The sequence below is a fragment of the Gopherus evgoodei genome, chromosome 2 (assembly GCF_007399415.2).
Source record: "Gopherus evgoodei ecotype Sinaloan lineage chromosome 2, rGopEvg1_v1.p, whole genome shotgun sequence".
NCBI lineage: Eukaryota > Metazoa > Chordata > Testudines > Testudinidae > Gopherus > Gopherus evgoodei.
Genome location: NC_044323.1, coordinates 296,920,916 through 296,944,278, shown reverse-complemented (window position 1 = coordinate 296,944,278; position 23,363 = coordinate 296,920,916). Strand labels below are relative to the sequence as shown.

Here is a 23,363-nt window from a genome sequence, read left to right as displayed (position 1 = left end):
CAGCTCGTGAGGGTCAGCCCGGCACTGCTCTGAGATTGTACCTCTGGCTGGCTGTCTCTGAGCTCGGCTAAGTTAGAATGTCAGTTCCTTGGCTGAGAAAAGTAGGAGCCGTTCCTCAATCTCACACCATAGAGCGAAGAGAGGGTGGCACTCACCCCCCAGGTCACACCGTGGTTGGGCCAGTCTTGATTTTTAAAGCACTCTGAGATCCCTGTGGTAGAGGCCTGGAGCTGTGAGCCTGTTCTCTCAGCTGGACAGCTGTAATCCATGGCACCCCCAGGTGTTCCTGTGGGGTCTTTTCCCTCGGTCAGTAGGGAACCAGGCCTGCAGTGTGAGGTTGGGGCTGCCGTCTTTCAGCTGAGGAGATATCAAACCAGGGTCCTGAGCCTTCCCAGTCACTCTCTATTCGGAGACCCTTTCTATGGCATGTGAACGACTGTATTCTGGCCAAATTCCAACTCCTTACGTTCTGCTTCCTTGTACAGTAGCCAGGCATAAGGTTCCTTCTGCTGGCTGTGAGTTATGCAGCACTGCTGTGGGTGTTGCTGGGTCTCGCCCCAGATGTGGCTGCATTTCAGTGACCTTTGTTTAAGTGCATTGGGTTAAAGGTGCTAGAATCCCCAGCATGTTAAATCTAACCTCTCTTCCTCCCTTCTCCTTTGCTAGGTGATTGGGAAGCGCCTCCCCCCAGACCAGCTGATGAGCCTTCTGCTCATGATGTTTGAAGGGCTGGCAGATCCCGATCAGAACTGCTCTCGAGCTGCTGCTGTCATGATCAACGCCGTCCTGAAGGAGCGTGGAGGGGTGTTACTGGAGAAGGTAAAGCCTAGGGTCTCCCCCTGGCCTGTGCTTTGGACTCCAGGGTCAGGGGAACCTTTCTTTAGCAAGCTGGCTCTTGAGAGATTCTGCTGCGCTGGGCGCTCCCCTGCTGCCGGATCTGAGCAGGGCATTGGTCCCCTCCAGTTTGAGCAGTCCCCCTCTGGGGAAGGGCTTGGTGTCTGGGTGCTACTGCCGGACGAAGGGTGAAGTCAGGTTCTGGAATATGCTTGGCAGGGCAGGAACTCGGCATGTTCGTGCAATGGCTAATGGGACAGTGGGGCACCTGTTTGGGGTGGGTTCTGAGTTCCTGGGTGACATGCTATGGTCCTGCCCTGAAAGCTGTAAATATGGTGGCAGCAGGATAAGGCCACAGAGCACCATCGCTGCTGCTCTTCAGTCACAGGGCGTCGCTTAGCGTCCTAATCTCTGTGCCCACCCCTCCTTCGGCTGACCTCAGGCTGATGCTCCCCAGCCTTCTGGCCAAGCGACTGGAACAGGAGCTGCAGGCCTGGAACTGGTGTCGCCTGCTTGTGGGTGTAGGGAAGCTGCCACCTGCCGGGCCTACTCCAGGGGTTTATCGGCCATTCTGGCTTCCGGTGCTTTACCAGGGCTGGGACTCCCTATGGGATCCTTGGGTGCCCTTCTGGGCAGGAGGGCTGGAAGCTCAGGATCATGAGAGATTCTAGATGAGAAGCTTTTTTCATCTGATTTTTTCTGCCTTTTGGGCCAAGCCTTTTCTTCCTCTTTTCCCCCTTCTTGGAAAAAGCAGTTCTCTCTCTCTCTCTCTCCACTTCTTGGGCGTTCCTCTGCCTTAGAGTGGCTGCAAAAGTCCTGTTCTCTACCTGTTAGACTCTATCCTGCTTGGGACTGCTCCCGTTTGCGTGGTTCACCTCTTGGTCAGATCTGTCCAGCCCAGCTTCTGAATTCCAAACTAGTGCTAAGCCTCTGTGTCCAGGGCCAAAACCGGAGCACAGCTGGGGAGAGAGCACCCTGCTGCTCTGCACTTCCTGTCTGCAGTGTGCTGCCAGGCCCGCTCGTGCGTGACCATCCTGTTTGACTGCATCGTGTGGTTTGCTCCCGCCATTCAGCCTGCAGGCACCTTTCCAGGAGCTTGACGTTTGACTGGTCGATGTGGTTAATGTACGTCGCTGGCAGGCTGTCTGTGGGCACTGGGCTCTATGCCGAGGGTGTGGTTCAGGGCTGAGCTTTTATCCTGTCTCTCTGGGAGCTGCTCGAGGCCGGGGGTACTTGGGATGGCTGGGGAGTCATGTTCCTGGGCTTCAGATGCAGCCCCCTAATCCTTCTGGCCAGAGAATTGCTGCTGGACACGGCGAAGGGAAACCAGGCCTGGGGGGTTCGTGCATAGAGCACTGCAGGGACTGCTGGCTAACGTTGGTCTCTGCTGCCTCTTCCCTTCCTCGGGACCCCAGAAAGCGAAGATCACTGCCCCAGATCACTGCAGGCCCCCAGCATGGCAGGACGTGTTAGCTGGCTAAGCTACAGTCTCCATCGCTGACAGCCTGCCTGGAGGGCAGGGACTGTCCTGCTGGCCCTTGCCCTGGGTCTGAGCATTGAACCAGGCAGTGTGCTGGGAACCCGTCCCAGGTTCTCTCCACATAGACTCATAGGTCAGAAGGGACCAATATGATCATCTAGTCTGACCTCCTGCACAAGGCAGGCCACAGAACCCCACCCATCCAATTTTATAACAACCCCTAACCCAGGACCGAGTTATTGAAATCCTCAAAATTGGTTTGAAGACCTCAAGCTGCAGAGAATCCACCAGCAAGCGACCCGTGCCCCACGCTGCAGGGGAAGGTGATAAACCTCCAGGGCCCCTGCCAATCCGCCCTGGAGGAAAATTCCTTCCCGACCCCAAATATGGCGATCAGCTAAACCCTGAGCATGTGGGAAAGACTCATCAGCCAGCACCCAAGAAGGAATTCTCTGCAGTAACTCAGTTCCCATCCCATCCAACATCTCCCCGCAGACCATTGAGCAGACCTATCTGGTGGTAATCCAAGATCAATTGCCCAAATTAACGATCCTATCATAACATCCCCTCCATATACTTATCAAGCTTTGTCTTAAAGCCAGAAAAGTCTTTTGCCCCCACTACTTCCCTCGGAAGGCTGTTCCAGAACTTCACTCCCCTAATGGTTAGAAACCTTCGTCTAATTTCAAGTCTAAACTTCCTAATATCCAATTTATACCCATTCGTCCTCGTGCCTACATTAGTACTAAACTTAAATAATTCCTCTCCCTCCCTAACGTTAACCCCCCTGATATATTTATATAGAGCAAGCATATCCCCCCGCAGCCTTCTTTTGGCCAGGCTAAACAAGCCAAGCTCTTTGAGTCTCCTTTCATAAGGCAGTTTTTCCATTCCTCGGATCATCCTTGTAGCCCATCTCTGAACCTGTTCCAGTTTGAATTCATCCTTCTTGAACATGGGACACCAGAACTGCACACAGTATTCCAGATGGGGTCTCACCAACGCCTTATATAACGGTACTAACACCTCCTTATCCTTGCAGGAAATACCCCGCCTGATGCATCCCAAAATCGCATTTGCTTTTTTAACAGCCGTATCACATTGGCGACTCATAGTCATCCTGCTATCAACCAGCACCCCAAGGTCCTTCTCCTCCTCCGTCGCTTCCAACTGATGCGCCCCCATCGTATATCCAAAATTCTTATTATTAGTTCCTAAATGCATAACCTTGCACTTTTCACTATTGTATTTCATCCTGTTCCTATTACTCCAGTTTACAAGGTGGTTCAGATCTTCCTGAATAGTATCCCTGTCCTTCTCCGTGTTAGCAATACCCCCCAGCTTTGTGTCATCCGCAAACTTTATTAGCACATTCCCGCTCTTTGTGCCAAGGTCAGTAATAAAAAGGTTAAAGAAGATCGGTCCGAAAACCGATCCTTGAGGGACTCCACTAGTGACCTCCTTCCAGCCTGACAGTTCACCCTTCAATACGACCCGCTGGAGTCTCCTCTTTAACCAGTTCCTTATCCACCTTACAACTTTCATATTCATCCCCATCTTTTCCAATTTAACTAACAGTTCCCCATGCGGAACCGTGTCAAACGCCTTACTGAAATCTAGGTAAATTATATGTATCGCATTTCCTTTATCTAAGTAATCCGTCACCTTCTCAAAAAGGAGATCAGATTGGTTTGACACGATCTACCTTTAGTAAATCCGTGTTGCAATTCATCCCAATTACCATTGACTTCTATGTCCTTAACTACTTTCTCCCTTAAAATTTTTTCCAAGACCTTACATACTACAGACGTCAAGCTAACAGGCCTATAATTACCCGGATCACTTTTATTCCCTTTCTTAAAAATAGGAACTACATTAGCAATCCTCCAGTCATAAGGCACAACCCCCGAGTTTATCGATTGCTTAAAAATTCTCGCTAACGGGCTTGCAATTTCACGCGCCAGTTCCTTTAATATCCTCGGATGGAGATTGTCCGGGCCCTCCGACTTCGTCCCATTGAGCTGTTCAAGTACGGCCTCTACCTCAGTTGCGGTAATATCCACTTCCATATCCACATTCCCATTTATCATCCCTCCATCATCGCTAGATTCCTCACTAGTCTTATTAAAAACTGAGGCAAAGTACTTGTTTAGATTTTGGGCCATGCCTAGGTTATCCTTAACCTCCATTCCATCCTCAGTGTATAGCGGCCCCACTTCTTCTTTCTTTGTTTTCTTCTTATTTATGTGGCTGTAGAACCTTTTATTATTGGTTTTGATTCCCTTTGCAAGGTCCAGTTCAATGCGGCTTTTAGCCTTCCTCACTTTATCCCTACATGTTCTGACCTCACCAAGGTAGCTTTCCTTACTGATCCTGCCTTTCTTCCACTCCCTGTAAGCTTTCTGCTTATGTCTAATCCCCTCTCTGAGTTGCTTGCTCATCCAGTTTGGCCTACAACTCCTGCCCATGGTTTTTTTCCCCTTTCTTGGGATGCAGGCTTCTGACAGTCTCCGCAGCTGCGACTTAAAGTAATTCCAGGCCTCCTCCGCATTTAAATCCACTAATTCCTCCGTCCAATCCACTTCCCTAACTAATTTCCTTAACTCTTTAAAATTAGCCCTGGAGAAGTCGAAAACCCTAATCCCAGATCTACATTTGTTTATCCTTCCATCTAGTTTGAACTGAATCAGCTCATGATCACTCGAACCAAGGTTGTCCCCTACCACCATTTCTTCTACGAGGTCCTCACTGCTCACCAACACCAAATCTAAAATGGCATCCCCTCTCGTAGGTACTTCAACTACTTGATGAAGAAATCCATCCGCTATCACATCCAGGAAAATCTGACCCCTATTATTCTTGCAAGCACTCGTCCTCCAGTCTATATCCGGGAAATTGAAGTCCCCCATAATCACACATTTCCCCTTTGTGTTTACTTCATTAAAGACATTAAAGAGGTCTCTATCCATATCCCAATCAGATCCCGGCGGTCTATAGCACACCCCAAGCACTATCTCAGGGGAAGCTCTAGTTGCTTTTTTACCCAGTGTGATTTTTGCCCAGACAGACTCTGTCTTATCCATTCCATCGCTTCTTATTTCGCTACAGTTAATTTCATCATTGATGTACAAGGCTACTCCACCACCTTTGCCTTTCTTCCTGTCTTTTCTAAACAGCACATAGCCTTCAATACCTGTGCTCCAGTCATGAGTACTATTCCACCAGGTTTCGGTTATCCCTATAATATCCGGTTTCACTTCCTGCACCAGTAACTCCAGTTCCTCCATCTTGTTACCTAGGCTCCTCGCATTAGTGTAGAGACCTTTTAATTTTCGGCATTTGGCGTCAGTGACATTCTTTCCCCCGTTGTGCAGAGACCTTCTACCACCAGCATCACCCGTTACTCTGGTTTCTTCTCCACTATTCCTCCTTGGATCAATTCTTGGGACCGCAAGGGTATCCCCTCTCACTTTGTTTACTTCCCTCTCCAGGTTATATTCCGGCATGGAGATCTCCCGAACATCTCCCAACCATCTCCACCAACTTCCTAGTTTAAAGCTCTCGATGAGGTCGGCGAGCCTCCATCCTATAATTCTATTTCCCTCCTTGCTTAGATGAAGTCCATCCTGAGCGAACAGTCGTCTATCCGTAAACGCTTCCCAGTGACCGTACATCCCAAAGCCCTCCTTTATAACACCACTCCCTGAGCCATCTGTTGATCGCCATAATCTTGTCACTCCTTCGTCACCCCGCTCTAGGAACCGGCAGAATCCCACTGAAGATCACCTGAGCCTCGATTTCTTTGAGCGTCTTCCCCAGTCTGGCATAGTCCTCCTTGATACAGTCCAGCGAGTAACTAGCCGTATCATTCGTTCCCATATGAAGGATAATCAACGGATTCTTTCCTGCTCCCGCTAAGATTGTATTCAGCCTCAGGTCCACATCCTGTATCTTAGCCCCTGGCAGACAGCACACCCTTCTGTTCTCCCGATCAGGTCTAGTTACAGGCCTATCTACTCTTCTCAGTAAAGAGTCTCCAATCACATAGACTTGCCTTTTCCTGGCGACAGTGCGATTCTGCGGTCTATCCCCCACAGCAGCTGGCCGCAATTCCTCTCGATTTGTATTCGCCCTTACAATCCTCCTAGGGCTTGTACTTGGTGTCGCCTCCATTGACTCCTCCCCTCCTTCTGCAGGACTAGCTGCTCGCCTCTTCTTCCTCGTCCTTTCTCCTTCAGCAGCCTGCTGTGCTCCATCTTCATTTTCCAACTCAGCAAACCTGTTCCTGAGTTCTATTTCTCCATCGCTGGCCCGTCTTTTCCTCTGCCTGGTTCTCCTAGTCACATGCTTCCACCGTCCACTTTCCTCACCCAGCAGCCCCTCCTCAGAGTCCTTTGGTCCTGCTTCTATCCGCTCGTCTGAGCTTGTCCCCTGTGCCTCATCATGTCTGTGTTCCATCAACTGCTCAAATCCCCTTCTAAACTCAGCCAGAGTTTCCACTTGCATCTCCAGTCCCCTTACCTTTTCCTCCAGCAGCTCTATCATGCTGTCTGTCTTAGCATCATAGAATATCAGGGTTTGAAGGGATCTTAGGAAGTCATCTAGTCCCACCCCGTGCTCAAAGCAGGACCAACCCCAACTAAATCATCTCAGCCAGGGCTTTATCAAGCAGGGCCTTAAAAACTTCTAAGGAAGGAGATTCCACCACCTCCCTAGATAACCCATTCTAGTGCTTCACCACCCTCCTAGTGAAAAAGTTTCTCCTAATATCCAACCTAAACCTCCCCCAGTGCAACTTGAGACCATTGCTCCTTGTTCTGTCATCTGGTACCACTGAGAACAGTCTAGATCCATCCTCTTTGGAACCCTCTTTCAGGTAGTTGAAAGCAGCTGTCAAATCCCCCCTCACTCTTCTCTTCTGCAGACTAAACAATCCCAGTTCCCTCAGCCTCTCCTCGTAAGTCATGTGCTCCAGCCCCCTAAACATTTGTGTTGCCCTCTGCTGGACTCTTTCCAATTTTTCCACATCCTTCTTGTAGCGTGGGGCCCAAAACTGGACACAGTACTCCAGATGAGGCCTCACCAATGTCGAATAGAGGGGAATGATCATGTCCCTCGATCTGCTGGTAATGCCCCTGCTTATACAGCCCAAAATGCTGTTAGCCTTCTTGGCAACAAGGGCACACTGCTGACTCTTATCCAGCTTCTCGTCCACTTTAACCTCTAGGTCCTTTTCTGCAGAACTGCTTCCTAGCCACTCGGTCCCTAGTCTGTAGCAGTGAATGGGATTCTTCCGTCCTAAGTGCAGGACTCTGCACTTGTCCTTGTTGAACCTCATCAGATTTCTTTTGGCCCAGTCCTCTAATTTGTCTAGGTCCTTCTTTGTCCTATCCTTACCCTTCAGCGTATCTACCACTCCTCCCAGTTCAGTGTCATCTGCAAACTTGCTGAGGGTGCAGGCCACGCCATCCTCCAGATCATTAATGAAGATATTGAACAAAACCGGCCCCAGGACCAACCCTTGGGGCACTTCACTTGATACCAGCTGCCAACTAGACTTGGACCCGTTGATCACTACCCGTTGAGACCGACGATGTAGCCAGCTTTCTATCCACATTATAGTCCAATCGTCCAGCCCATACTACTTAACTTGCTGGCAAGAATACTGTGGGAGACCGTATGAAAAGCTTCACTAAAGTCAAGGAATAACACATCCACTGCTTTCCCCTCCTCCACAGAGCCAGTTATCTCCTCATAGAAGGCAATTAGGGTTAGTCAGGCATGACTTGCCCTTGGTGAATCCATGCTGACTGTTCCTGATCACTTTCCTCTCCTCCAACTGCTTCAGAATTGATTCCTTGAGGACCTGCTCCATGATTTTTCCAGGGACTGAGGTGAGGCTGACTGACCTGTAGTGCCCTGGCTCCTCCTCCTTCCCTTTTTTAAAGATGGGCACTACCTTAGCCTTTTTCCAGTCATCTGGGGCCTCCCCCGATCGCCATGAGTTCTCAAAGATAATGGCCAATGGCTCTGCAATCACATCCACCAACTCCTTTAGCCCCTTCAGATGCAGCGCATCCAGCCCCATGGACTTGTGCTCGTCCAGCTTTTCTAAATAGTCCCGAATCACTTCTTTCTCCACAGAGGGTGTGTCACCTCCTCCCTATGCTGTGCTGCCCAGTGCAGCAGTCTGGGAGCTGATCTTGTTTGTGAAGACAGAGGCAAAAAATCATTGAGTACATTAGTTTTTTCCACATCCTCTGTCACTAGGTTGCCTCCCTCATTCAGTAAGGGGCCCACACTTTCCTTGACCACCACCTTGTTGCTAACAGACCTGAAGAAACCCTTCTTGTTACTCTTAATATTTTTATACCCCTCTTCTGCTTCTCGTCCTCCAGGTGCCCGTGATCATGGCTCTGATTCACAGCAAGCTGCAGGAGGTGGATGAGGAACACTTAAGGAAGGCAGCTCAGCAGACGGTTTACATCCTGGCCTCCCAGCATAGGACGACGGTTGTGTCCAGCCTGCTGGGTAGCTCCCTGCCCTTTGACAGGTACCCGGCTCACACCGTTGCATTGGCTGGCATGCTGGATGCTCTTGTTCTCCCTCGGAGGAGCTGGGCTTTGGAGCAGCTTTCACTTAAGCTGCAGCTAATCTTCTGGCTCCTGCCCCTGGTAATGGGACCCTGCTGGAATGTCCTTCCTGTGCTCGGGGATCAGCACATCCACTTGCTGAGAGAGTTGCCTTTAGAAAGGGCCTGGAATTCCTTAGCGGGGCAGCCTGCATGAGCGAGTCTGTGTTATGGTGTAGGCCACCCACCCTGAGTCATCCAGCCCTGGCCTGGGGTTTCCCTCGCACCTCGGTTGCCCCCGTCTCCCCTCCCTGTACGTGTCCCCCACTGTGAGCCTGCTGGGGGAAAGCAATGATCCCTCTAGCTGATCATGGCCTGAGGAAGGGGGAAAACCCCATAATGCGCCTTGCCAACCTTAAGGTGCCATGCAGGGGAGGGAGCGTTTCATCCCAAGTGCAGCCGGAGGCCACTAGCCTTTCCCTTTGGAGGGGCTGTGCAGCGGGAGTCTCTGGGCTGCCCAGAGGCTTCATTCACCTGATGTCGATTGTAGACATCTCTCCGGCTCTGTCCTACCCCCAGTGTCACACCGAGCAATTCCCTCCTTCCATGGGGATCTTCACAGGCCCCTCTCTGCCCAGCCCTGCTAGGGGGCTCCTCCGGTGGGGTTCTGGAGAGCACAGCTACAGAGCCAGGTTGTGGTTAGCACCTCAGCTGTATTTCTGCGCTGCAGGCCAGGAGAGGAGACCCCATCTGCCCTCGAGTGGGGAGCTGAGCAGCATCGCGCCAGGGCTCTTGCCGGCTTGCTGCTGCTCAGTGCTAGGAGCCCGTAACAGGGCAGCTCGTGTGCAAAAATAACCCTCCTGTTTGTGCAAACCTAGTCACACCTGTGCCATGTGGAAGGCGCTGGCCGTGGAGCCAGCCCTCACGTCGCAGATCTTGGAGCTGCTCCTGGACAAGATGAATCGGGACGTGCCATACAAAGAGAACAAATCCTTCCTGTTGGGGAGCACCTCTGAGCGCATCGCCACCCCCCTTCCTTTTGCTGTAAGTATCCTGCTGCTCCCCTGCCTTGCCATCCCTCCCCCCTAGCACAAAGGGGCTGGGCTCACAGCCCCCAAGGGAAGATGGCATTCCAGCCACCCCCCACCCCCGCCCCGGCCTGCTTTGTTCATTTCCTCGGCTCAGGTGTTTGGGCCAGGCCTGGACTCTGGAAATAACGCATCACTGTGTAATGCCTATTAGAACTAATCCACAGGCTCATAAAAAACCTCTCAGGTGTTCATCCTCTAGGGAGACCACTTGGCGTTTTATCCCCTCAAAAACCTAATCCCTGCTTGGCAGCTTTTTAAGGAGTAAAGCAGCTGTGAAAATCTCCTCCTCCTTTGAACCAAGTGCAGATAGTACAGAGTCCGTCATGCTGCAAGCAAATACTCCTTCCCTCCCCTGCCCCCGCCCCTCTCTTCCACAGCCCTGTGTATTCTGGGCCGTGTAATTACAGCTCTTTAAATCAGCCGGAGCAGGGCTATGCAAGCCTTGTGCGTGACGTGCACGCGCTCTTCCTGCCTGAAAACTCCAGCTAGGGGCTCTCTCCCCACCAGCTGCCAATCTCAGACCCTGTTTCCTGATTTAGAAACATGCAAGTTTCAAATCAAATGGCTTTGTTCGAATTGTGGCTTTTTGCTTTGTTGCCAACTCTGGCTACGGCAAAGCCAGGCCTGGGCTGCTGAACAATGGGCTGGTTGCTGGGGTCTTGTTACCCTCTGAGTGGAGGAGGGGATTTGTAGTGCTCCTTGTCTTAGTCAATAACCTACCCGGTATTGTTAACAGGTCTTAGTGGGGAGTAGACGACTTCTCTCTTCCGCCCCGGCCCTTCCTAATCCTCTTTCTCTCTTCTCAGGCCACATGTGCTCTGCATGAGATCATGTCTGCTCCAGAGTCTGGGGCAGCAGTGCTGGGGCTCTACCCGCACTTGTTTGTGGCTCTCCTGTTGCGAGTCAGCTGCACCGTGGGTGTCCAGCTACCAAAGAACCTGCAGTCCAAGGAGAGGAAGAGTGCCAGCTGGAGCCAAGCGCCCAGAAACCTGGAGCCTTGCAGGTAACAAGCAGAGGGTGACTTGGTGACGGGCGCTTCGAGGCAGCTGTTTTACCTGCCATGTGGAACTGATTTTTGTTGTTCACAAACATCACACGTGCTGCCTGTGTGTAATCGGGTGGCTAGTGAATAACACGCAGCCTGGAGCTGATTCAGGCTGAAGTCCTGAGTCCCAGGCTGTGCACAGAGCTCAGGTTTCCACAGAACAGGCTAAATCTCCAGCCACATTTGTGCTGTGAAGTTGTTCCCCACATGCTGAGGTGGCTGTGCTCTGTACTGCTGCTTCCAGGGCATGGCCCCCCCTGAGCTAGCCCTGCAGCTCTTCCCCATGTCCTCCGTGCGTCCACCCCCTCTGCCCAACTGCCCGTGCACACACACACTCCTCTTGGAAAGGGAGACCAACTGCTCCGTCTCCTTCAGACCCAGCTGTTGGCACATTTTAATCGCTGGCTGAGGCACTGGAACGGGGAGTCCCATTCCCCATTTCGCCTCAGGATGTGCTGCGAACGTGCTGCTGCAGAGAGGGTGGTGCAGTCCCCCTAGCGAGACTGGCTGCCAGCCTGCAGGGACGGGGTCAGGCTGGGAAACTAGCCAAGTCACTTGACTTACGCTGTGGCAGAGCTCTGGCCTGTCCCTTCTAGGTACCGCCCATCGCCTCCAGCACCCAGACACTGGTCTGGGGCGCTTTGTGACAGTGCTGGCAGACGGAGCTCCTGACTCTGTCTGGGCTTAGCCTGCCGATGACCATCCCTTCCTGCGTTACCGGGTAACGCCTGCTTTTGGCAGTAGTTGTCGCTCTGGTGCATAGAAGCTATTCCAAGCTCTGTGTCTTCAGCCTTTCTAGTCTCCTCAGGTCACCAGGCTACTCTTCTGCAGTGCCTCAGGCCAACGGGCTTCTGCTGCCCTCAGCAGGAAAGATGGCCTTGTGGGAGGACACTGACCTGGTGTCTTGTGCTGCTCTCCTGACTGCTCTGCCTCATTGAGTGGGAGTGGGGGGTGGCTTGGGTACGACTGGTGAGCGCCACGGAAAGGCTATAAAGCTGCTGCTCCCTGAAGCGAGGCAGTGGCTATCTCTCAGCACATACCCTGAACCGCTGTGGCATGTTCCTACCTGAAGAGTATTGCGTTGTCATGGCTGTCTTGCAAACTCACCTTTCCAGGCCCATTTCCAAACCCTGGCTGGTCATTGGGTGACCTGCCAGCCCGTCAGCAGTCAGTGCCTCTTCCAGTGATGGCAGCAATGGCCAGGTACACGCAAGCGTTGCCTCTTGTCTTACTGGGCATCCCCAGAAGCTCTTTCTTCCCTTGCCCCCAACCACATGATCCACTTACTCTTAAAACAACTTCTCTGTAGCCAAGATTTACATCCAGCGGTAATACTTCGATCCCTGCTTAGTCTGCAACGCCGCAGTTCCGAACTGAAAGGGCTGAGTTGTATTTGCAGAAGAAGTTAAATGTTAGCTGCACAGAATAGGCTTCCTGCAGGTAACCCCTCCCCACTGTCAGTTCTGCTGGAGCACACACTTGTGTACTGCTCTCGACAAAAGTCTTTGGAGCCATTAGAGGTACCGGCCTTCAAGCAGCTATCAGCTGGTGCATGCTCAGGTCTGGTCTGCACACCCTTCACCCATGGACAGGGCAGCTGGAGGCTGAATCTTTCTTTGGGCTTATGTTGCTCGTGGGTGGAAAAACTATACCACCGTTGCAAACAGAAGAGACTTATTTAAGGAGCTTTATCCCTCACCACTGAATAAAGGGCAAGGATCGCTCGTGTGGTTTGTGGGTGACTGGGCTTTCTCCTCACACCACCGGCTCAGGATGCTTTGACAGCAGGAGTTACAGGATCTTCATCGCCACGCTCCGCCTGGCCTGTCCAGACCTGTTCTCGCTAGTAGCATTAAGCCACGGCTTCAGGCAGCCTTGGGCCTAAACGAGTGGTGAGAGGATGTTGGGTTGCTCCTGCTTGTAATATATCTATTCCGGCCTTGGCTCTTGGTCATCCCCTGTGCACCTACAGGATTGTTCATGTGTGACTGTGAGTCGGGCCCTTCATGCTCCAGTTCACTGGATCCCTCCGTTCAGTCTGGTCATGGTTTGTGTCCCCTCTGAGTGAGTGAGTTAATTATACGGCTAGTTCCCCTCAAGCTTGACTGGCTCCTCCACCAGAGCTCCGCAGTTCTCGCTCGGGTTCCACACCTTGTCTCTGCTTCCGTACTGCACAGTGACGCTTGGTTTTATTGTCAGTAAAGCCCAAATGGGGCTACAGCTGTGACTGGTTCCCTGCAATGCTGTAGCTGTAATATTGGAGATGCGTCCCATGTGGCTACTGATGGGTAGGTTGCTTGCAAGTGTCTTCTGTTTGCAGTGTTTGTAAACGAAATATTCTGGCAGAGTTTGGGAAACGGGGGAAAGCCTAATGCATTAGTGTTCCTCAGGGCTCATCTGCATATGGCAGCTATTCTGGAATAAGACAGGACATGAATGTAAAGTGAATTGCTATTGCAGCACTTGCACGTGTGGGCAAGCCCTTAACTTGGATTTCAGTGGGCAGAGTTCCTCCTCTAACACCATCAGTCCCCAGGTCCTGGTCAGTAACACATGTAGATCCAAAGCATCGATTCCTCCCACAGGGCAGCCCAGTACTTGCTGGCTGGGAGTGAACACATCTGAGGGAGGGTGAGCTGCCAGGCTGCAGTGTGTGTGACGGCTCTTGCTGGCTGGCAGGCAGGTTTCTGGGAGTTCAGGGCACAAGACGCTAAGGCTGCTCCTGAGCGTATCAAACTTCAGCCATTTTGTGGACTGATGGTGTTGCCTGGAAAATGCTGTGTGGTTCTGGTCATCCCTGCTCTGCCGCCTCTGGCACCAATACAGTCCTGGCCTGGCACTCTTCCTCATCCACCAGCTTCCTGCATGGACTGTGACTGCCAGCAGTAAGCCCAGCATGCACTGAGGGGGCTAGTCCATTTCTCCCCGCCCCATGAACTGGAGGGGCAAACAGCAAATTCCATGGGCAGTGGGATGTGGTTGAGCACAGCAGTGCTGGCCAGTCAAACCTGCTGACTGATGCAGTGGCCTCAAACTCCCATAGTAGGTTCCTGCTGGTATCCCCACTGCCGTGTGTGTGTGCACGCCCACTGCCGTGTGTGTGTGTGTGTGTGTGTGTGTGTGTGTGTGTGTGTGTGCGCACGCCCCCAGTCCTGCTGTCCGTGATCATGGGTGGCTGGATGCTGCTCTGGAAGCTCAGGGATGAGGCTTTGCAGCAGAGTTACACCATCAGTCCTGCTGTTGCCATTGGCTACTAGCCAGCTCCAACCAGGAAGTGCTGCTGGCTTGTGTCTGGGCTTCGAGGGACACAAGCCGTCTTTCCGGGGGCACAGTCAGCACGCAGTGCCAGCAGTGTTCAAAAAGAGTTCAAGTAACTTCGGATTCTGCCCCTGCTCCCAAGGCCCTACTCCAGGTCTGAGTTCTTAAACCTCCCTTCCCTGTTGAGAGCTTTCCTCTCCCTTGTTGCTGTGTCAAAGACCTGCACGAGCACAACCTGCTTGCAAACCCCCTCTCCCCCAAGCAGGGGGAGTTCTGTAAACTCTCCTCTTCGGCACTGGGGGATAAAACTTGGGGCCGATGTGACTGGCTGTTTCCCAGGCAGACACTGGACGATGCCCACGTTAGACGGCACTGAACCAGGGTTGCTGTGCCCAGCGCCCCCTCACCTACGGGCGTGAAGGAAACACAGCTCCTGCTCTTTGCATCTGAAGCAATGAAGGAAGTGCTGCATGGGGAAAGGCAATAAGCAGTTCTGTGGCGCTGGTTTGACTAGTGTGCTGGAGGCTGCAGGATTAGGTCTCTGCCAGCGCTCCTTGGGTGAATTCCAGTCCCCTGCCCAGATCTCAGCCCCCCATTCGTCAGCCGTGCCCACAGACTGTCTGAATTCAGTCGTTAAAACAACCTCGAGGCTTTGACGGATGCACCCCGTGGCAGCAAAGCAATGCAGTGTCCTGCTGTTGCACGCTGAACACTGCTGGGGAGATCACTGCTATGGGGCACCCGCCTTCCAAAACTGCATGAGGAACACGCCAGTGAGCCAGGAGAACCAGGCTGTAAACGTGCCCCTTCTTGCCAAATTCCACGCCTCCACTTTAAGAGGGGTTGCCTTGATCCATGATCCATTGCAGTCACTGGAGGGGGTCACAGGCCCAGGATGGCTACAGTAAAACCTGCGGAATCTGACTGGGAAAAACCCTCCTTTGCATAGACGCTATGTGCATGGGAGGCGTGTGCTGCACTTAATGTTTGGAGCTTCCTGCCCCACTTCCATCAGTCTTGGGGAAGCCTGAGTCCCCTTGGCCTGGCGGGGCGGGGGGGGTTGCAGACTTTACTGTGGCCTGTGCATGGGGGAGGCTGCGTGGACTCAGAACTGGGACTTGTAGCCACTTTAGGTGATTCCAGCTCCATTCATCAGTTTTGTGCCGAGACGCTTGCAAGGAAAAGCTGTGCTCCATCTGCTGGGGGAGGGGGGGGGCAGAGTCTGAATTAGTGGCTGCCTATGACAGACTTTAAAGTGATGCAAACTCTATCTGACAAAGCCTGATAGGCCCTGTGTTCAGCTTGGAAAGCTGCCACTAATTCCTCTGGTAGCTTTTCCAGCCCCAAGTTGTAATGAATGGAAACAGGTTGTTACGCTGGCTAGCAAAGCTGCTCTCTGATTAGGATTTTATTTAGACCACATGTTAAAACAAAATTTAAAAAAAAAATCTGCTCAAGTGGCTCGAGCTAAAGTTGAGCTTGCTCCACACGGCTGCTGTTTCCTCCTCCTGGTTGCGTCCTCCACTCTCCAGCCCAGCTCGGGGAGGGCTCTGTTCTCTGGGATCTGCTCGCGGGAGCCTCGACAGCCAGCCTATTCGTGAACCCTGACAGAAATTCTCACCATTCCTTAAGTCACTTGCACTCTTTGTGGCTTTGGCCGTGTGCACCCAGAACTCTCTGTTCTCTCAACTGGCTCTTCCTCCTCCTTAATGACTTCTGGAAAAGATGCACAGTGAGAGGTCTCAGCCAGACCCCAGACCACCAGAACATGAGGAACACTTAAAGGAACTTGGAACAATTGGTTGCCTCCCAGGGAGGGAGATGCAGGAGCCAGAAACTACAGATCTTCCTCCAAAAAACTGACTCTCTGAGCAGTTGGGGCAAGAATCCAAATAGAGTGGGACTGCTGCTGTCCTGTCTGTGAGTGTCACTGGCCACAGACTGGGTCAAGCGTTAAAACGCTTCCGCCCGAGCGTCTCCTTTTAGCAGTACGGGCACTGGCCCCTCTGATCTCTTGTCAGGCAGAGCAGAGGCCAGACCGCTCCAGGATTGCTCTTGGAGATTTTGTGACAAGTTGCAAGAAGACCAGTTCTGTTGAATGGGAACTGATTATTCTTTGCTGCAACATGCTGGCTGCAAAAGGGATTGGGAGTCCCTGCAGTATCCTAGAACTCTTCAGAGCTGGAGATGGAAGAGACCAGATGAGTCACTATTGCATTACAGGTTGCAGAGGGGAGGCTCTCTCGGGTTCTCTCTGGTTCAGATAGCGTAGGAGTGGACTGTGAGGCATACATAGCTTCCCTTGGGGGCGATTCCAGGGTCTAACAGAACGTACGAGTGCTAAGCCAAACGTTCCCAATGAGCCCAAGCAGAGAGGTATGGGGCACAGTGGAGACTGCAGGCGAACGGCGGGATTGGAAAGGATTCTGACACAGGATTAATTAGGTCAGTAGCAAGCATGTGACTAAAGGTCCCTGCAGACTGTGCTGATCGCTTCTGTTCTGCCCAAGCGAGAAGGTGGCTTTATCTGGGGCTCCAGAGGCTTGGCTGCCACCAGAAAGAAACCCGACGGGCAGGGCCAAGGGCTCTCCTGTCTCTCCGGTCTCCGCTGAATTTTGCGGGTGTGACTCCAGAGCAGCAGTGTTGCTGCAGGGTGGGAGGCTCTGTGAAGTGTACGTTGATCAAAGGCTACGTTTGGGGGGTGGGGTAAGGTCTCTTACCAACCACATCCAGACTTGCTTGGCCCATTGCCGATGACAGCACAACCTCCCAGACCCTGGGATTGGGTTCTGCTCTTACTGCACTGGATGGAAACAGGTGAACTTTGGCTCTACGTCTGAAGTCATTGCTGATTGATGTGCGGGAAATCGCTTTTGTCCCAGGTACAGAAAAAATGCAGAGATGTGAAATTTCAGGCTGCTCCCAGGAGCTGGTTGCAACATCCATAATTTCCTGTACACATTTTGAATTCTAAATCTTGCTGATTTTTAAGTGCCGAAGAGCTGGTCAAGCTGAGTACGATAGCTTGGCAGGAAAAGGCCTTGGAAAAGATGGACTTCTGGTGGGAAGGCAGGAAGTGGCTCTAGGATACTGTGGAAAAAGCAAACGTAGAGAATGACAGATTTTAACCAGGCACCTTTCGAAGCTATTGCTGTGCCTCACTGGCTTTGTTTTTTGCTTCAGTTTAACGATCCCTGTTAGAAGGATGAGGGGTTTCTTCAGCTGAGACCCTTTTGTGCACTTACCTGCCATCTGCTTTCTGTCGGGCCAGCGAGCACCTCAACAGCAATGCCTTGTCCATGTGGGCTGGGGCTGCATTCGTGCTTGTTCATCCGAAGGGTCGTGGCGCCATAGCTTATGGCCTGGTCACCGAGTCTACAGTTTCCAGGACAGCTACAGAGCAGGGTCTCCTTTGCCTAGTTCACCTGGCAGCCTCCAGCAGGTCCTTGCCTGGTGCCACCGTGGAACCCGTTCCCTTGAGGTAGCCAGTGTCGGGGACTGAGTTATTTGTAGACTGATGCAGAAAAACCCTAAATTGAACGTACCAGGATCTCTCATAGCTGAATGCTGTTAGTGGTACTGCGAGTCTGGCCCCTGTGCAGCTGCTTGGCTTTCCAGCTAGTCACTTCGAACCCCAGCCTTCCCCATAGCTCTTGTGATGCAGCCAGGGACTCTTACTGGTCCTCCAGGGTTACGCTGCGGGTGGCCCTCCAGCCAGGAAGAGTGCAAACCTAGGTGCTCCTGTCTTCCTGATTGACCAGCAGTCTGTTCCCTATGGGCACCATGGGAAGCAAAAACCCTCTCCCAGTTCATGCAGTGCCTCTGAGGCATTGGTCAAATCTCACCAGTCCCAGAGTCAGACGTACTAGCTTCCTCCCTGTGGGGCCTTTGACAGCCAAAAACTGTGTGGAAAGCAGCTCCCTTGTTAACTGGATACACAGCCCCTGTGGGCTGGGCTGGGCTGGCAGCTTACGGAGAAGTGGATCTGGACTACTTTCCCTAGAGTGGTATGGGAAACACTTTGTGTTTCTAAACAAAGAGGTCAGTGCAGTCCCTAAAACGCAGCATTACATCTATGTGCGAAATAGCTTGTGTAACCCGCTGCTGGAACCTTCCATGGAATGGCCAAAAAGTGACGCATGGCTTTGCGTGGTGGGACAGTATTTTCCATTACTTGGTTGGTTGGACTCTTGCTTATTTTTTTTTTTTTTGTGCTAATTTCCTTGTGCACCAAGAAAATCAATACTTAAAAAAATCTCCCCCCCGGCTGGTGCTTATGTTGAATGCAACTGTAAAGGTTCAAGTATCAGAGGGGAGCCGTGTTAGTCTGGATCTGTAAAAGCAGCAAAGAATCCTGTGGCACCTTATAGACTAACAGACGTTTTGGAGCATGAGCTTTCATGGGTGAATACCCACTTCGTCAGATGCATGTAGTGGAAATTTCCAGGGGTAGGTATATATATGCAAGCAAGAAGCAGGCTAGAGATAACGAGGTTAGTTCAATCAGGGAAGAGAAAATAGCTCAGAACCTGCTGCAGCTCATCCACATTTCCCTGTGTCTGTGGGAGGACACAGCTAGACCACTGGGGCTCCTCCAAGAAGTGGGAAGCTGCAGGCAACAAGCAGCATGGTCTGTCCTGCCCCCGTGGAGTGGAAACGCTCTTGGGTGGGGAAGGGCAACTTAGCACCGCTGAGCAGCTGCACCCATTGTTCTTTAGCTAGTCTCCTTAATGCTTCCTTACTCGCCCTTCCGGGGAGCACACGCAGCAGCTGCCCAGGTGGCTGATCAAGAGTTTGGCCGTAAAAGGGGATGTCTCAAAGCAGTTAACCCAGCAACTGCCATTGGCTTCGTGCATTCTGCATGCCAAGGTGTTTCCAGTGTTACAGCTCGTGGGGTTAACGCAGCCTCTGTGCGTTTGCTCGGGGAGGGAGGGAGGGAGATCGCTTGATAAAAGGGCACAAATAAATACAAGGCAAAACTGCTGAAGAAATATTTTTCTTTAGCAGACATGTGTATCCATTTAATTTCCATGTGTACAATGGTTCATTCTATATTTTCCACCATTAGTCTGGATTCTGGACAACACTGGAGAAAAGATTATACACTGTCGCTAAGGAGAGCCAGGATCTTTTGGGGTTTTTTTGCGGTTACACAATGTTTTGCTGCAGAACATGGCAAGTGCAGTTACAGCAGCAGAAGAGAACGTTCCGCACTCGTGAATTCTGCACACATGCAGGTATTTCTGCACCTAGAAAGGGCGGCATCCAGTCCCTCCGAAACTACAGAGCCTCCTTCACCACAGTTTAGTCTTAGTGCAACTGGCAAAGTTAACAGCACGAGCACAACAGTCTTGGATTAAAAGTCCCTGACTCTGAGCTGTTCTTTGTAAGGGATTTTGTTTTCTTTACATGTGTGGTAAACACATTCCTCTTTCTTGTATGGAAGTCTAAGATTTAGCCATTACTAATATTTGTTTTGTTCTGACAGGATAACGTATGTTTCTCATATGTTGCTCTCTGCTTGCAGCAAAATAATCCCTACCAATAAAATATTAATGCAAAAAAAACCCCACCCCTTCTTATAGTAGCTCTGGACTTCTTCACTTTTCAGCAAATGTCCTGGTGGAAATGGAAGTAGCCATGAGTTATGGGTTTGTCTCACTCCAGCTAAAGCCCTCACATAACTCATTCAGTCCTCAGGTACCCTCACGCCTCTGAATAACCCCATGTGCCACTGTGCAGGATTCTCTAATGTACGGCAGGGTGCAACGGCCAGTGCTCCTGTTCACTGCAATACAAACAAGTCGCATGCAGGCTTCATAAAGAATCTCTCTGTCTGTCTGTCTGTCTAGCTGTGCGGTGGAAGCCCTGAGAGCTATGCTGACCCAAGGGGGCAGTGATGAGGCAGTGAAGTCCGTGGGGAGTGTGGGAGGCTGGGAGCTGATGAAGAGCCCGGAGAGGCACCACGATGGCATTGCGCTGCTTGCAAGGTAAGAGGAGTTCTCAGGCAGCCGGGGATCAGCAGCAGAGTGCATGGGCTGGGTGAGATCTGCTGGAGTGGGGCAGCCCTCTGGGAAATGGGGAGCTAAGCAGGGGCTGGGAAGAGTGCCGTGGCACAGCACATCTCAGTGCTTTGGGACCTACGTTAGTCCTTTAGATCTGGAGCGAAATCCTCCCCCGGCCCAGACGGAGCCATGTGCCAGGAGTGGCTGCCTGGGGTGGACAGGCCTCGCCCTGCATGGTGATGTATCGAAAGCTGAACTGAAAGAACGGAGCCTTTGCCATTGGTACGCTGTGCAGCATTAGCAGCCCATCAATGTATTTCTGCACCCTCTTTCCAGTGTCCAGCTGTGGGCGAATGGCCAGTGGGGCAGGGCGTGGGCAGGACCTGGCCTGTGTGGCGCTCTGGGCACAGGAGTGATGCCTAGTTCAGAGTGGGCTGCACAGAGCCCCGCAGAGCCTGTTGGCCGGATGTGCAGGGGGCAGTTGGGACAAAGGGCGATTGCAGCTGCTGAGCTCCAATTGGGGGCAGTGGTGGAACGGTGCCTCAGGGCTTGGTAGCACTGACTTGTGAAGCTACCTGCAGCTTCTCTGCTGCCGCTGACAGCCAGCTACCCTTGTGGGCAGCCGGCAGCACCAGGCCAAGAGGAGGGAGGGTGCTGCAGGCTGAGAGCACTGGGGTTCGCATGGCTAATGGCTGCAGTGCCCAGAGGCGAGATGAGGAATGCGAAGATCAAAGCTACTCGTTCCTGAAAGGCAAGGACAGACGCTCGCCCTGAATGCGGTGGAGGAGGGGAGCCAGTGGAGCAGGACTCTCGGCAGCTGATTTCATCTGGATTGGAGGGTGGTGGCGGAGGTGGGTTCAGGGGACCCAGACAAGGGTCAGCATCAGGGATCTCTGCACTGACAGAGGACATGAGTCAGAGTTTAGATGTCTCCTGTGTTTTGGATTGAGGGCTGGGAGGTCTCCTGGCTGTAGGACCTGGGTGCCCAGCCTGAGGGTGGGAGGAGTCCCTGCACTATGGGGAATTGGCTCTTGTTGGGAGGGTGTCCAAGGCTTGGACTGGTGTTCCTGGGCGTGGGGATGGGGAGGGGAAGGCAGTCGGGGAGGGGCTCTGCTGGAGAACTCTTCTTGCCAAGATGTATTTTCCAGCTGCCTGTCCTGTGCGTAAAGGGCCAGGCAGCCTGGAGCTGGCATTCCTTGGGGCATCCACACAGCTCTTCACGGCTGGAGCTGCGCACTTGGGGCTCAGACACATGGTCGTGGGGCTTGAGGGCTTTTACTCTGCTTTATTTGGACAATGAAGGGAAACTTCCTACCGAAGCTTGACCTGAGTTAGGAGGAAGCAAGTGAAACTGTCTGGTGGCTCCTGCCACTTCAGCCTGAGTTTTGGAGGAGGCCAGGAGACATGTGGCTGTCATCTCCCCATCAGAGCTGCCATGTCAGGGTTCTGCGCCACTGAAGGTGGGATGTGCCTGGGCTTGGAGGCATTTCGGCTGGGCTGCTGCTCGGGGATGCTCCCATTGTCCAGGCCCGGCTCTCCTGGGTGCCTGCTTAGACTGACTAGAACCAGCTGTCCCAGTGGGCTCAGACTGGCTACTGTGCCCTGGCCTCAGGAGAGCCAAGGGGTTACTTTGGCAGCGGAACCGAACCTTGTGCTACTGAGTTAGGAAGGCAAATGCCCCCTGCCGTGTAATGGGATGTGTTCTCTTGCAGGGCGATGGCTAAACATGCGGGCCCAAAGCTCCCTTTGATTGTGAAGAATCTCTTCCCGATGCTCAACAGCATGTATGACAGCCAGAGGATCACCACCACTGCCTTCTTCGCTGAGGTGAGCAGGGCCAGGCCGTCCTACTTGGCTCCTTGGCATTGGCGGGGGGGCTCTCAGCAGAGCCCAGAGGCAGCGCTGAGTCCAGCAGGCTGGTGCGGCTGATCAATCCCCTTCAGGGAACAGCGTAGACGTGCTCGTGGGAGTCCAGCTCTTACCACGTCGGGGCCCCAAGCCAGCAAGCCATAACCGTACCCTTCCTTACATACCACCGTTAAGAATGAGGTGACTCAGGCCCGGGCCTGCTGCGAGGCCAGCAGACGGTAATGCGCTCTTCTCCCAGCCACTGGGCTGCTGCCGTGGGCTTTGTCCAGAGGGCAGCGCAGCCTGCCGACAGCAGAGCTCTAGCCCTGCTTAGACACCACCTTGGAAACACTCGGCGGTTTGAGCAACCTGGGCTTAGGGCCCTGTTTTCATTTTCTGCTTGGCTGGGGGGGCTGAAGGCCCTGCTCTTGGCTGCTGTCCCACAATCTGCTTCAGCTTTCGAGTGCGGTTGGCTCTCGGGCCGTGCAGGGTTTAAAATAGCAGTTTTGCCTCACCCTGGAGCTTGCGGGGAAGGAAGCAGCCGCCTGCGTCTCTCCCTCTCGGAAAGCTGATGAGGTGAGAGCTGCCGTCCCTTCTTGCCAGGGGCTGAGATGACCAAGCGGCAATGGAGAGGCGTCGGCTGGCCTCCAAGCAGGTGGGGCATGGCGTGTAGCCGGCGTGGTAGAGCAGCGCTGCCAGGCTGCCTGGGCATCTGCCTCCGGCGCTCTCCCTTCCCTGTCCCTCTTGAAGTGCGAAGGCCTGGTGACCCCCCACACCTCCCCAGCAGTGCTAGGGGAGGGCTTTGTGTAACACCACCTCCCTGAGGCCTAAGGGGCAGTGGAAGAGCCATGGTGGGCCTGGTGGCCCTGGCCTCGCCTTCTCTCAAAGCCACAAGGTTGGTTTGGGGCACTCGGTCTCTGGAGTCGGTCACAGAAGTACCAGAGAGCTGTGGGCAAGGCCCATGAAGACCAGTGCTCTGCCTGGATCTACTGAACGCTCCACAGATCCGACCCAGCAAAATGGCTGCTAAAGTCCAAGGGAGCTAGTTTGCTTGCCTGGCCTGTATCCAGTCGGGGGATGAGTGGGGGAGGGGAATCCACCTGGGGCTGCGTCCCAAATCTGCAGTGACTTAATTGCCCCTGCATGGTTTCAGGGAGTGGGGGTAGATTCTGAAGTCCGGTGGCCTTGCTGGCCCAAGCTGCAGCACCCTCAGGGCCCCCCAGTCCTCTCC

At 52.9% G+C, this 23,363-nt stretch overlaps 1 protein-coding gene across 3 annotated transcripts in view; it reads left to right on the top strand.

Annotated features, from left to right (window-relative positions):
* MROH1 (maestro heat like repeat family member 1) overlaps nucleotides 1–23,363 on the top strand; it is a 120,760-nt gene that overhangs the window by 76,161 nt on the left and 21,236 nt on the right. For all 3 annotated transcript variants that reach the window (XM_030554045.1, XM_030554046.1, XM_030554044.1), the window contains exons 31-36: nucleotides 667–819; nucleotides 8,713–8,867; nucleotides 9,764–9,929; nucleotides 10,783–10,979; nucleotides 20,132–20,269; nucleotides 21,997–22,111. In XM_030554045.1, the coding sequence (XP_030409905.1) occupies nucleotides 667–819; nucleotides 8,713–8,867; nucleotides 9,764–9,929; nucleotides 10,783–10,979; nucleotides 20,132–20,269; nucleotides 21,997–22,111 (924 nt within the window). The remainder of the gene's footprint in view (nucleotides 1–666; nucleotides 820–8,712; nucleotides 8,868–9,763; nucleotides 9,930–10,782; nucleotides 10,980–20,131; nucleotides 20,270–21,996; nucleotides 22,112–23,363) is intronic.